We start from the raw sequence: 15,633 nt of genomic DNA, 5'->3' as shown, positions 1-15,633 counted from the left end.
CACTAGGGAAGAAGGAGTATTTGTACAAATTCGTCCTAGCATATGGGAAGAGGACTGTGCCTTTATCTTTGTGTCTTTCAGAGTATTTTATTACATTTTGTTTTTGTATTTGAAGATTATGGTTGTGTTTTATGTATAGTTGCTACTTTACTTTAAAGACTGCTATCCTGAAGGCTTTTTAAATTTAGTGATTTAACTAAAGGTGTTACTCTAGTTAAGTGTGAATATTCGTTTGTTATGAATCTCACTGCTCTATTTTGTGTCTGTTCCAGTTTCTTGATGTTTTCTTGAGTTGGGGGGGGGGGAAGGGGTCCCAAATAGAGGATGCATATCCTATTATTGACCTAAATAAGGTTAAATAACATTTTAGTTTGATGTTCTTATTTGATTTATAGTATATCCCTCTAAAACTGATACATATGCCCATATCTATAAAGCATAACTGAAATAATGCTTGGTTCCGGGATTTCGCCCCGGACCCCACTCGGGGAGCTCACAGCGCTCCATCGGACGCCCTAGCTGCCCTTTGGCGGTGTGTACTGTCTTTCCACTAATTATATGAAGAGAGTATTCTAGGGTAGAAAAAACGTTTGAAAGAATGAAAGATCAGAATGTAATGAAGATTAATTACATATACACACACACACTAATATATATATATATATATATATATATATATATATATATATATATATATATAAATTGCGGAGTGGGGTAACCCCCCCCCCCCCCACCTAAAATATATGACATGCCATTTGTGGGCCGGTTTATATGGTAATGCCCGGGCCGATTTTGATACCCAGTCCGCCCCTGCTAATAGCACTAGGGAAGAAGGAGTATTTGTACAAATTCGTCCTAGCATATGGGAAGAGGACTGTGCCTTTATCTTTGTGTCTTTCAGAGTATTTTATTACATTTTGTTTTTGTATTTGAAGATTATGGTTGTGTTTTATGTATAGTTGCTACTTTACTTTAAAGACTGCTATCCTGAAGGCTTTTTAAATTTAGTGATTTAACTAAAGGTGTTACTCTAGTTAAGTGTGAATATTCGTTTGTTATGAATCTCACTGCTCTATTTTGTGTCTGTTCCAGTTTCTTGATGTTTTCTTGAGTTGGGGGGGGGGGAAGGGGTCCCAAATAGAGGATGCATATCCTATTATTGACCTAAATAAGGTTAAATAACATTTTAGTTTGATGTTCTTATTTGATTTATAGTATATCCCTCTAAAACTGATACATATGCCCATATCTATAATATATTTGACTCTGACCATACATGCTATGTTTAACTGACCGAATGCGTATCAATCATTATACTTTATATGACTTAAAGTGGGTAGGCCTATAAGTTTGTGTAGCGCACGCGGATTAGATAAGAAAAAAAAAAAACTGGCGCACGGAAGCAAAAGGTTGTCCGCCCTTGCTGTATTGTCTTTCTTAGTTTTTTTTCTTGCGGATTTTCTACCCCCAGAATTGGGTGCGGCTAAGATTCGGGCGCGGCTTATAATCAGCACAATAGCGGCCTATGGTTTTGTCTTGAATCTTCTCATCTTAGTATTTAATGAATCTGAGCAGAGACAGTTAATTCAAATCTAAAAATATGCTAAAATTTTACCAGCATTTACTCAACAACCTGGTGTTTTGATCCTGATACTCCACGGAGGAATCCTGTAAGTAGTCGCTTTTATGACTAAACAAAGTGTCTCTAAGATACTAAACATAAGAATGAATTGATCATTAATTTCTTACAGTATAGACCTTAATATGATCCAATAATGTTCAATATACCTGACTGTAGAGCCATCTTGATAAGCTGTCGTTCGTGTCGTTGAGTTTTGTGGCGGCGTCCTGTTTTGTTTTCTCTCTCACCTCCAAAGCTTTCTCTCTCTCCAGTTCCTTTCGTCTTTCTTCTTGCTTCTTGTCGTGTCTCTCTTCAATGGCCACCAGCTTCTGAAGAAAGTCCCACCTGTTTTTATCCACTTCTAGGCTCATGGCTCGAGCTGACTGCTGCGGCTTATCTCTCGCATAATGGGCCATGCCCTTGGCGCCAGCTGGTCACGAGCCAGGCTTCTACGTTCAATGGCGCTGACAAAGACGTGTTTCAGCGCGTGGGTGAAAAACAATGAATGAAATCTGTCAATGAAATGACCATAAACTAGAGTAATAAAAACGATGGCCTAGTTTCAGTGGTCTCTTGTTTAGTAAACATCTGTAAAAGAAAGATAGAGAAAAATAAAGGGTATGAAAAAGTTAATTCTATTTAATTTAAGTAGTACATTTAATATACATATATTTTAATTTGAAATTTTTATTGTTTATGACGCAGATTCATTTATATAGGCATATTTTCAAATCGTAAGCTAAACATATTAAATTTAGTGTGGTTAAAACAAGAAGAAAAGACCACAAAGAAAAAACACAACAACATTGAAAGTGTAATTGCATCAATTAGTTTGGATCAGTCATGTAATTAAATTTTTAATAGATATAGATAAGGCCCTAACAATAATAAATGAGTGCGATTATAAATATTTTTGACCAAATGTTTTTGTTTAGCACAATTTCAGGCTTTTAGCTTTCTCAATGCGCTATGCTCCTATCACTTCGGCCTATCTGAACCAGTTGGGACAAGAAAGGAAGATGAAAGAAGAGTTTATCTCGTGAATGTTACCGTGATCGCTTTTTAAAATGCGTTATAAAAAAAGTTGTACGGCCTGAATTCGAACTCAAAGGTTCAAGCCTCCTGAGACGAATACACCAACCACCATGTCAGCGAAGTGCTTATGAAAATTGAATGTTTTTATTTTTAACTATTGTTAGTTTAAACTTTTAAGCAGCGACTTTTACTTCTCTACACAAAGTATAAAATTTAACTTTTTCGATAAATCACCAATGGTTAATTAACAAACTGGTTAATTTATTTTTTTGCTTCTTGTTTTGTCAAATACGATAAATAATTGTACAAAATTTCATCATCTTTATCCGAGATAGGGTGCTGGAGAAATCACGTGCACAAACTTTGTACCAGACAGACAGAGTGAGTTGATATACGCTTTATACAAAACCAAGACTACAATACTATTATCTATAGATGCAACAAAATGAAAGCAATACGTTGCAAAGTGCGTCCTAAGAAGACACACAGAATATTGATTGAAATAATTTATTTAAAGCCGATCTTCATTGCTGTGCCATATCTGTGGCGTTTTACGTTTCGAGAGACGATCTTTAGCTATCACATATAATGAATGGAATTAATTACATCGAAGAACCAAGTCTACATTGTAGTGGAAACTCCTTTGTACACTAGTGACAATATAATGAAATATTTAAAAAGTGGGGAGATGACTAACAAATAGTCCTCATACACCGAACAAGAACAGAAGTTCTCTCCCTTTATTTAAAGTTCTCAAGTATTTATGTGTTCCAGTGTTGCTCAGCAGGAGTTAGGAATGACCCCTGACCTTGAGGGTTTTTCCTAAAATTCAAATAATCCCTGAAATTGTTAGTTTTAATTTCTGACTCAATTTAAATACTATACATTTCTGTAGGTGTATCTTATTTAAGAAATATGACATGACCTTAGGAGAAAAATATTTTTTGTCGAAATGACATAGAGGCTAAGGCTAAGTGCTAAAGAAAGTAACGGGAGTCCATTAAACTAAATAGCCTATAGATCTAGAATTTAGTAATCTAGTTATCAGTCTTTCTGGTTAACAAGATGAGGCCGTCTGCAGTTCTGGCATGTTGGGCCATAGGCAGAAAGGAGCGACTCAAAGAAAGAAAGAGTGTATCCAGCGTCAGCGAATCTTTGTATCATTCTGAAAGCCCCAGTCTTCATAGACAAGGCCAACAGCACCTCCAAATGAAAGTATGGCGAAATATCCCTCTTATTGATGTCATTAAAGCAGCGTTCTAACCACACTTTTGTATGGCTTGAGACCTGGGTGTTCTAGAAGAGGCATTTAGGGCTCCTCGAATGCTTCTATCAAAGGTGCCTTCGCTCCAAAATGGAGCACCCCTTTGCAACACTACCTTAAAAATAATCACGTTCTTGCTGAGCCTGGTTTAGAGTGTAGATGCACTACTTGCCATTCGACAGCTACGTTTGTTCAGACACCTATCCTGTATTTGGGATGGCCGCATGCCAAAGGCGATCTTTTTTTGGTGAGTTTAAAAGAAGATTAACTCCGGTACTAATTTGCTCTCACTCGCATAGAGGAAAGTAGTTGGCAGCAGATGGTCTGTGAAAAGACGGAGAGCTGTCACTAAGGTGGAGAAGCACGTATTTGAGACCAAAAGAAAAACTCTTGCCAAAGAATGTGCAAATGAGTAAAATAAAGCTTAAATAGTCCCCCGACTCTCAACGACTGTGTCTACATTATATGTGACGAAAAATGCATGCCGCAACTGGTTTTACTTGGCTTTCTATAATACTGAGCTCATTCTTAATCTTCGGAATCAAAGACAATGCCTTATCATTATTGTGATAAACATGTTAATGACCATAAAAACTATTGTTAAATCTTTTTTTGTTCTATCCCTTACTTGATCTAACAATAAATGCATTCAATTTTAGATTTGAGATGTTCAACATAGCTTACAGACATTTCTTAAATTGTGTACAAAATAAGTAGCGATAAATATATGAGCAACGAAAATTTGCAGAAACATGTTTCAATAGTACAGTAAAAAATTAACTGATCCTACGGATAAGCAATCAGATTTAAATAGCATACAAATTCCGTATTTTTTAAATATTTTTTTTTCTTTCCCATTTGTAATATGCTCGACGGGCAGGAGCGTTATAAAGCGAGTCTTTAGACATTAAGTCAAAAGTCTATATCGGAGAAATTACTGTAAAAAAGTTTCCCTTTCAGACCTTGTGATCTATAGGGCAAACAATGTTAAGGTCATTTTTTTCTTTAGCCAACGGTTAACGAGCAGGGTGTTATGTGGCCAGCACAACGACCAACTGCCTTTACTTTCCCCAACTAAAGTCAGGTAGCAATTATAGTTGGGTGGACTCGGGGGCGCCCTAAAAATACCGAATTTCAAAACCAAAGAGATTCGAATCCAGGGCCACAGGTTCGGAAGCCATGCTCTTAGCCACTCATCCACAGCGCCCCCAGAGAAATTACGGTGCGCAGGTTTAAAAAACTTAACGAAAATGGGGGTTCCAGCGAGAGAGAGAGAGAAAGAGAGAAAAGAAAAGAGAAAAAGAACGAGCCGTTAAATTTCATTGTAACAGATACATTAATTCACGAGCTAAAAGGTTTCTTAAGGGGATGGTTAAAATGTGCCCCGTTTATAGAAAATAAAAATAAAAACAACTTGAAAAAAAAAGGGATGTTCAGATCTTAACAAACACTATGAATCATGGGAATCAACGGGCGTAGCCGGTGTGTAATGCTCGTGTTTTTATATGCTCAAGTGTGTCTAGATAAAAGGTGATGGGTTTTGATAAAAGATGGAGTTAAAAATGTATTTAAAAAAATGAGTCTCTCCAGATTTAATCAAAAGTTTTCTGTTCCCCTGAGCACTAAGCACAATTCTTGTTAAAGCTTAGTGCACCAGACATGATCCCTTGGTTTCAATGACTCTTTAGGGCAGACTTTGTTCACATGTATTGTGTGGCTCAACCCACGCCAGGTCAGACTTAATGAAGAGATAAGTAGCTGGGAGGGAGGGAGAAGGGTTTCAAGGAGAGAGAGAGAGAGAGAGAGAGAGAGAAAGACATTGGAAGTGGGGAGAGAGAAAGAGTGGGGTAGCGAAAGAATGAGAGAATGACAGAAAAAGTAAAGAGAGAGCAAGAGAGAGAATTTATTAAAGAGAGAGTAACACAATTGATACTGAGTGAAGCTATTGTTGACACTTTGTGACACAGTTCTATGCCACACGTTGAGACCGCATAGGGAGAGAGAGCAGTCACGTAGTTACCATGTTAATTCTATACTTGCATTCTATCCTCACTTTATGTACATAATACAGACACTACTTACACTCTATAGACACTATAAATGAAATAAATGTACACAATACCTACACTCTATAGACACTATAAATGAAGTAAATGTACACAATACCTACACTCTATAGACACTATAAATGAAGTAAATGTACACAACACCTACTCTCTGCAGTAGAGACTTTTTGTGAACTAATTGTACACTATATAACTATCTGTATTTAATATGTCATTTCCTCCAAAAAAGCGAAAGGCAACCGGCCAATGGATATTCCTAATATCTGCAATATATATTTCATTTGAATATTTTTACGCTAATTGTATTTATTTTCCTAGCTTCGTTTCTTATAGTTTAAAATACAAAGTCTACCAGTTTTCCCCCAATACCCCCAACCCAATTTTGTCCTACTCACTTTAATTAAGCGTCCCTACCTTCCTCTCCTGCTTTCACTAGAATATTGCGGACAAAAGCAATTAGTATGGGATATACTGTGAAATAAATTGTAGCTGATTATTTATACACATTTTTTTGGGATAACCTGCATATTAGTAAAACTTCTACTGTAAATATCAATAATGAACTACAAAATAATGTTTACAGTTTACAACCTTTCAGTCAGCCAATATTAAATTAATATTTGATTTACTTATTGAAGAATGAAATTTAAACATGGTTACAAAAATAGTTTGTGTGGAAACACACACTCAGAATCTGACTCCGATGTGGTCCACTCAGGCAAATAAAAAGGCAGGTTTTAATATTTTCAGCATAAATATCAGAAGATATGAGATGCCAAATATCAAGAACCAAAACCCTATCACCGACAATAAAAATTAAAAAAAAGACGTTTACATATCGAAAGTGTCGCCGGTACTATTGTATTTGTTAGTCCGACTGATGGCATGATTTCCACAGGATACGTAAGATTTTATTATTGTTAGTATTATTACATGTACACATGTTTTCATTGAACTGACTATTATTAAGATATCATTGAATGTGAAACTAGTCTAGCTGATGTTATTGTATGATTATCTAATTGATGGTTTTCAAAAGGGGCAATCTCTCATTCAAGACCTCAAGGAAGAATTTTATTTAACTTTAAAAATTAAATGATTTGCCTTGAGAAAAGAAAAGAGTATCCGTTGCATCAGAACTTTGAAAAATCTAAAATATTGTGATATCAGCGTTTTAATATCTTTTCTAGTTTTTGTTATCTGAACGGGATAGACTGACAGACGGACCGACTGATAAACCACAAAAATTGTATTGCAGCTATTCTCTTTCGGGACCGCTTTAAAAAAAGGAAAGTTTCTTATTTTGAGTTTTATTAACAGTAATGCCATTCTGCTCTTTGACTATGTATACATGAGCTTTAACAATAGATATACTCAGAAGTATAGAGACAGAAATACAAAAAAAAAAAAAAAACACCATCTCAACCTGGAATGTATTACGAAAAGAAATGACTCTTGTTTAGGTCAGTGGATTAGGGCCACTAGGAAATACACCCCCCCCACCCAATTCCTTCCTCTCTCCCATTGTTGTGTCACTACAGGACTAAATGTTTAGTGACAGAGGGAAATATTTGTCACATATTTACATTTATATTATATGACATGCCACTTCTTCGGATTATAACATTTAACATCTATGAATTATGACACATTACATCTGTACATCTTGACTTGTCGTATCTTTGTATCTTGACATGTCACATCTTTGTATCTTGACATATCACATCTTTGTATCTTGACATGTCACATCTTTGTATCTTGACATGTCACATCTTTGTATCTTGACATGTCACATCTTTGTATCTTGACATGTCACATCTTTGTATCTTGACATGTCACATCTTTGTAACTTGACATGTCACATCTTTGTATCTTGACATGTCACATCTTTGTATCTTGACATGTCACATCTTTGTATCTTGACATGTCACATCTTTGTATCTTGACATGTCACATCTTTGTATCTTGACATGTCACAGCTTTGTATCTTGACATGTCACATCTTTGTATCTTGACATGTCACATCTTTGTATCTTGACATGTCACATCTTTGTATCTTGACATGTCACATCTTTGTATCTTGACATGTCACATCTTTGTATCTTGACATGTCACATCTTTGTATCTTGACATGTCACATCTTTGTATCTCTACATGTCACATCTTTGTATCTTGACTAGTTATGACGGTTGTTACAATGAGCTAGTCAACAGTTGAGCAAAACTGAACAACAGCGTAATACACATTCATTTCACACAATAGGGGAAAGAATATTTTTTATACCGCTCTCTCTTTCTCTCTTTTTCTCTACCCAAACGAAAGAAACAGAGATGAATACAATGAATATACCCATCAAACCCAATTCTAACACAGGCTATTTCTCTACACTCATTCTATATTATTAACCTAGGCGTTTCAAAATGGCAAACTTCGAATAGAAGAATAAGAGAAAGCTCAATTCATGTATCTCTTTCTCTCTCTCTCTTATACACACACACACACGTTTCTTTTGTATCTCCTTGTTTCCCCTCTTCCCTGTCTCTGTTCTTCTTGTCTCCCACATTTGGACTCACGCTACAACTTTCAACATGTATTTCAAACAAAATATCTTTATTGTTTCGTTATGGCAACTATTAAATTAATTAAATTAATGAATACGTTTCTAATTTCAGAAAACATGAGTAATTTAATTGTAAAACTAAACAAGATTAAAACATAATGAACATTTAAAAAAAAAACGCTTGCACATAAGTCACCAAGCTAATGTCAAATATATATAGAGATATAGACATTGAATTAGGAATAACACGACGATGTGACAGTAAGAAAAAAAAAGAAGAAACATACAATTAACCTGAAAGTAACCTCACAATTAACCTGAAACTAACCTCACAATTAACCTAAAACTAACCTCAGATGACTCGAATACGTCATGCAGGCTTAAATCAACAGAGCTCTTAATTCGAAGAGTTCTCTCCCTGAAGCAGCAGTAGATTAGCGGTGGGTTGTGTCTGAAATAGCAACCACTTGTGACTGACCAGGTCTGTACACTTCTGTTACCTGGCTGTCAAACCAGTGACTTGGTCTGGAATCGGGGCATACACGACCCGTGGCTGTTTGAACCGGCTGTTTGAACCTGATATTGATCTTTACATTTTTGTTGCCAAGTGAAACATTTCTTAAGTGTAACTTACTAGGAATGCCGGAGTGTGGTCTGTGTAGGCCCTATGGTACTCCTATTTCTAGGGTCTTAAAATTAATAGATATTTATCTACCATAAGAAAAAAAAGTTTACCAGTGACTACTATTTCACATTATATATATATATATATATATATATATATATATATATATATATATATATATATATATATATATATATTAAATTATAAGTTGAGCGATTGAAATTAAGAAAACAAATTAGAAAATGATTTTTACAAAATGCAATTTTCTTTGTTTAAGATAATTGATCAATTAACCGAATTGACAAGTTGTTTTTTTTTCATTTTTCGATTGATTTTTTTTTTTTTGTTTACTTTATAGATTGATTGATGCTGTCATTGCAGTCAATGACGTTTGGGTCTGTTTATGTTCAGATCATTGATATAATGGTCATTTGGTTTTTACTTTGTCAAATACAATTATTATTACATAAATAAGCTTTAAAAGTTTATCATTGTTTGCCATGAACATTAAATGTTTATGTTTGCAAATGTTTTGCCCAAAAAGTTCAGAAAAGTTGTTAAAATTGTGAACTAATATTTCGTTTTTTGTTTTGTTCAACTTTTTAAAATATTAACTTTTTGATATGCTCGTTTTTTTTTTTTTTTGTTTTTTGTTTAGTTTAAATTTAGTTGAAGTTGGATTTTTAAAAATGTGTTTAGTTCCCATCACTTTATAGAAGTGCTATGGCCTTCTTTCCAACAAGCAAATAGGAGAGAAAAACATTGTCTTGTCTGCCTTCACTCACTGTCGTACAGAAGAAGTTTACCTTAGAGATAAATGTCAACTTCGTACCTGCCTCGTTTGTAGCGTCCAGCAAATGCGTAAAATGAAAGTCTTGAAAAAGTTATTTTTGAGACTACCGGTACATTGAGTCTAGCTTTTAGCTATGCCTATAAATTGTAGCTGTCTTAGCTGAGCAGTTGATATTTCTAGGTCACTGACCTCTAAAGTGACATCAGTACTTGCAGTCCCGCAGGCCAATAGTCGACATACAATTTAGTGTTCATTGCTTTCACGTCAATATTTTCCGAGGAATGTTTTTTTTTTTCCCTTTTAGACGTGATTGCATATTTCTCTGTTGACTCAAGGCTTGACTTGCCAGGGAAATAGATGAATGGATAGTTGTTCTATCTTTTATGAAAACCATTAAAAAAAATCAAATACAAATTTGAACAAAAATAAACGTTTCGTGAGTTTAGTCTATTGAGTAGAGTAACAAAACAAGTTCAATAGAAAACTACTTTAAAAAAAACCCTCGCTTATTTTGAGTAAAATTGCATCAATTATCTTGAATCAATCTTAACTGTACACAACTGCATTAGTGTCTCACCTTATCTTGTGATTTTTACGCGTCTGTTATCTTGCATATTCGGGCTTTGGAGGGTGTACATCATTCAATCGCTGATATATCTCTCTTTTTTTTTTGTAAGGAGTATCTTCCGTTAGCTAAGTAGATGTTTCATGTAAAACAAATTTAATCAATTACGTCTCATTGATTAACTAATTAGTTCATGTTTTTAATTGATTCCTGTGATTTCAAAAGTGGACTTTATAGACCCCCAGGGGTCTATGACAACTTCCGATGTGTCTATTGTAAGTGAAAAGTGAATGGGGGGGGGGAGAGTCAATGGGATGTAAATGGCGGTCCAGGATAGTGCATCTCGTTAAAGAGGGTTGTGACTTAAGTTTTAATTTCCGATCATTGGAATGACCATATTTATACACACATGTAAGATTTATCTCATATGTAATTCTTAAAATTGTAATTTCAATATAAAACTGTTATTTTTAATTGTAATAAACTATTTACTTCATTTCGTCTAGAGGTAACTAATATTTATCATGGCCGAAATTAAAAACTAAAAACGAAATGTAGACAATACAATGTTGATTATTAAAAATTTGGCTTCATTCCCTCCTCATCCAAGAAGCAATTGTCTGTAGGCAAGCGTTTAATGTAATGACACCATGAATCCATTTAAGTCTGAATACTATTTGAGACCATACCACCCAAATAAAATAGATAAAGCTATGGAATACTTTCAAATATTGAACAATTAATTTTGCCAGCCGTTAAAGAAGTTTTAAATACCGTTTTTACACATGTAGGCCTAATAGCCATTAGGCTTACCAATTATTTATTATTTTTATTTTAATTTCATTCACAAATGTAGGTACATTTTAATTACTTGTTCTCCCTGAAACTTGCTATTGTTCGAAATAAGTAAAAAAAAAAAAAGAAAAGAAACTTATTTGCAGTTCATGCATAATTAGCTAAACAAGAGGTCTACTGGACAAAAAATGTCACGGGGTTTACACGTGACCAAAAAAGCTTGGAAACCACTGAACTTGACTTTTTGTTGGATTCAGTAGGAATGAAGAAGCTCTAGAGGTGTCTCCCTTTGAGAGAGGCTCAAGTGGTAAGTCATTCATGGTTGGGTTTAAGGGTCACGCTATAGGCTACTCAATAGCCCCCAGTTGACCTCATGTCCGCTCAGGTTTAAATGACCCGGACCAAACACTGCTATGGACATGTTTCCAACATGCAAACAGGAGAAAAAAAAAACATATTACAGAATCCAAAAAAGTCCATCTCAAATGATCTATCCCTCGGTCACTCTGTTCAATGTTCTTGTAACACAAAAATGAACATAGCCATTACAACGTTAACTGCATCCTAATGTATTCTTTGAACGACAGAAATAGGCCTAAACATTTCAATAAGCATTTTATGGTTCGTGATTCGAACATTCAGTTAGCACTGTAACGCCACTTTAGAAATTTAGCCAAATTTAAACGTAGTGTAGCACTATGTTCTCAAACAGTGGGGTACGCCCATGGGGAAGGTGGGCGTAACGTATTGACAAATGGGAAAGGGGGGGGGAGTGGAGTGCGAGAAGGAATGTAGTTTAGGCCACTTTTCAAGGGAAGAATAATTGTGTAGTTTCATTGTAGCTATATGCCTAAGCAATGGTTGATCAATAACCAAGTAGGCCTCAAGATGACATTTCCATCAGTTTCAAAATTAATAATAATTTTAAGTCAGAGACGTTGTTTCATCTTCTGAGTATGACATTTTAAAATTTAACCGTTTTCACGAGAGGCTTCTGCATAACTTTTTATTTCAAACAAAAAAAAAAAAAACGCTATCTCAGTTATTCTAAACATAACTTCTAAGAACGGTCGAATATATTTCAATATATACCCAATATTGCAACTATCGTTTGAACGGCTCGATCCTGGGGAACGACCAAGAATAGATAACTACAAGAACATGCCCGCCACACACACCACTTCTATCATCAAGTCCATTCCAGTCTCAACACCACTTAAAATGACCTCCGGCGTCAGGGCAGACCAGTGCTATTGGCAGATTATTAGCCTGTAGGCTCTAAACCTCTATTGAACTCGCATCTTCGTGGAAACTGGTTGGGCTCAAAAACCTGGACACGGATCTCGAAAACAGCTCTAACGATTTTAATAGAAATGAGATAGTTGATGTATATCATTAGGAAACAAAATACTAGCTCGTTGGCCACACTGGGAAAAATCAGTTTGACCGTTATAATATGTCAAAGTATAAAAAGAATTTTTTTACTTTGGCTAGAAGACTAGAAAATACAAATCTTGAACAGACTAGGCCTATACGTCATCGGATATCTCAGCATGTAGGCCCTATGCATTCAAGAGTTTAATAAATTAATGATCAGGAACATTTTGCGCATCTAGGTCTAGATCTAAAGGTCTATCATTGAAATAGTATCAAGTGCAATAGGAGGGGGGGGGGTAATTTTTTGTTTCCATTTTTCAAATCTAGCATTCTTTAGTTATTAAAAGAAAAATAATTGCTCTGTAAGTTGTTTAAAAGAGGTAGGCCTACTGTCTTTTTAAACTAAGTATTTTTTTCCTTGTTGTATTTATTTTCAAGAAAGACGTAAATGAACTTTGTAATATAGTCGCACTGTGTACATTCACACAACTATTAAAGAAATCATAATCTTTCTAAAAATAAATATGGGTCCGCCCTTAACAAAGGTGATATTAGTCAAGAACATTGCAGGAAATGGCACGGGGAAAAAAAAAAGTCATATTTAGTTCTTGATGGAATGACCCTACCATAGTATCTTGCATGGAAGTCTACAGTGTAACAAAAAAGTATTCATATATTTCAATACTAAATGTCACCAAGTTGTCGTTAACTAAATTTGAATAAAAAAAAATCTCATTGATAGACACGCCATGGGCTCCCAAGTCGACAGCTTTTCTTTTTGTCAACAAAAAAAGAGTCTAGATTACACTTAACATGTTTGTTTGACAAGTGCAGTTGTACAGCCCAGAGCAGCGCTTCACCCAGAGTTTTACTGAGTCACTTCTCATTTAGTAGTGAGCTAGTAGAGTAGTCTCTCTTGGTGGAGAGTTCTTTAGTTTGGGAATCCTCTATTACTTTTATTGTTTTAATAAAAAGTAAAAGAATGAGGTCGGGGAGTAAGAAGAGTTTCACGCCCTCCCCATACGAACAAGCTCCTGGTTCCTGGAGTACACACACGCACACACTGTCAAGTGTTGACTAAACAAGTTTGGGGAAGGGGACTGGGAAATTGTTGAGTTGCTCCCCCCAGACCCCTGCGGCTCAAGGATTGTCAGACTATAGTATTACTTAAAGTATAACTTTCACAAAGACCTGTGGTTGAACGGGACCTTATTTTGTACAAAGGCTGTTCTTCGAATTACAATAGAAGACTAAAGAAAGCCGGGTAATTTTTTTTTATTAGTTAATGGTTCTCTAATAGACTGGAAAGGGTCCATTTAGGGGCTCTATGTAAAATATGTTTCAAGATCTGGTAATATAAATTGTTATGCAAAATATCACAGCACCTTTTCCCCGAAAGTCAACGGGCAGATGATGACGACTATACATTTTATTCAACCAGAACTATATCCAGTTACTACCATCACGCACCCAAGACCTGCCATTACAAATTCTAAAGTGCCATTTAGGCTTATCAATGACTTGCGAATGTAATTTGTGCCAGAAAAAATGTAGGTAATTTCAAAATTAATATCGTTATAAATGAATAACATGCTTTTCCCATACGTTGTACCTGTCCGTACAAAGCAATGTGTTAAAAATAGCTGAACTGAACATTTCTCAAAGTGTGGTCATGTTGACTACTTTTGAGATTATCAGTAATAACTATTGATTATACAGAGGCCTGTTATCAGCTTCAAGGTGAACGCCAATCAAGAGGACCACACAGCAAAACAATCGAGTACTTGAGTGCATTTCCTTATTGACACAGCAGTGGGCCTCTCTACTTACTAGTTTGTGTGCTATGTAAGAACAAAACCAAACTTCTCTTGCCCAAACAGAGATCTACCTCTTTGGTTAAAAAAAGCATCTCAGAAATGTAGCCGACATGCATTTGCCAAAATAAAGTTGAATATATATATTTACTAATTTATATGTTTTCTGCACATTATTATATGCTTTTTTAAAAGGAAGATTTAACAGGCAATTTCTAATGTTATAGTTTACAGTTTGCATTGCACCTTTAAAACACTTGACCAAAAGGGAGGACTTCTTCCAGAGGTCATGATTGAGAGAATGGCCATTCGCTATCTCCTTTTTCCATAGATCAACCAACAATTAGGTGATCATATAATCACATCAGCTTTGTGTGGTCATGATTCCATTAGCTAATGCCCAGTTCCCACTACCGTAGTGAGGCCATAGGCCAAGTTGCAAGAGGGAGTTCTATGGATTTCTACAATATACCAAAGCTAACCCTAAAACAAAAGCCAACACAATAAGGAGATTAAAAGATAACATACAACAGATTGTCTGGTTTTCTTTACATGCATTTAACACTCTCCAGCTTCACAAGGGTAAAGACTAGTGAAAGACAAGTTAAGTAATATTTAGTTATTGCAATCAGTTTGAGGATGAAATGTAATTGGGTAATGTCCCATCTTTAGCCCAGGTCACTCACAATAAACCATATCAGTTTATTGACTACCTGTGACTATAAGTAAGCAATGTAATAATGCCAAAGACTGAGCAATACAATAAAAACAATTCTATACTTTCACATATATTTTATATGGATACAAGTTTTAATTGTGATAGATAGTTTGTACTTCCTTACTTCTAGTATTTGAGGTGAAAATATTGAAGCTTGCACTGCTTTTCAAACAAATAACCCAGGAGGACCTTTGAAGTCTGACAACACAAAATGTTTATACTAGTGTTTTCTTATATATAACTGACTACAAAAAATCACTATGAAAAATTGGTGATTAGAAACTGTACAAACAATGGGGTGTGATCAAAATCAGGGAAAAAAAACAATAAAAAAAAGCTACTATTAAGTGTAATTGTGTCAATTAGTTTGTATCAGTCATGTAATTAATAATAGATTTAG

The 15,633-nt window shown here is 35.1% G+C and overlaps 1 protein-coding gene across 1 annotated transcript in view; it reads right to left on the bottom strand.

Annotated features, from left to right (window-relative positions):
• The window catches only part of LOC129926386 (uncharacterized), a 31,237-nt gene extending 22,180 nt beyond the window's left edge, over nucleotides 1-9,057 (bottom strand). Inside the window, exons 1-2 of the mRNA XM_056029990.1 lie at nucleotides 8,898-9,057; nucleotides 1,789-2,209 (exon numbers count right to left, since the gene is read on the bottom strand). Of these exons, the coding sequence (XP_055885965.1) occupies nucleotides 1,789-2,037 (249 nt within the window). The 5' untranslated portion in view covers nucleotides 2,038-2,209; nucleotides 8,898-9,057. The remainder of the gene's footprint in view (nucleotides 1-1,788; nucleotides 2,210-8,897) is intronic.
• Between the last annotated feature and the right edge of the window lie 6,576 nt (nucleotides 9,058-15,633).

This window comes from Biomphalaria glabrata, chromosome 1, assembly GCF_947242115.1.
Source record: "Biomphalaria glabrata chromosome 1, xgBioGlab47.1, whole genome shotgun sequence".
NCBI lineage: Eukaryota > Metazoa > Mollusca > Gastropoda > Planorbidae > Biomphalaria > Biomphalaria glabrata.
Note: the sequence above shows the minus strand (reverse complement) of the source record. Positions and strands in the feature narration are given on the sequence as shown.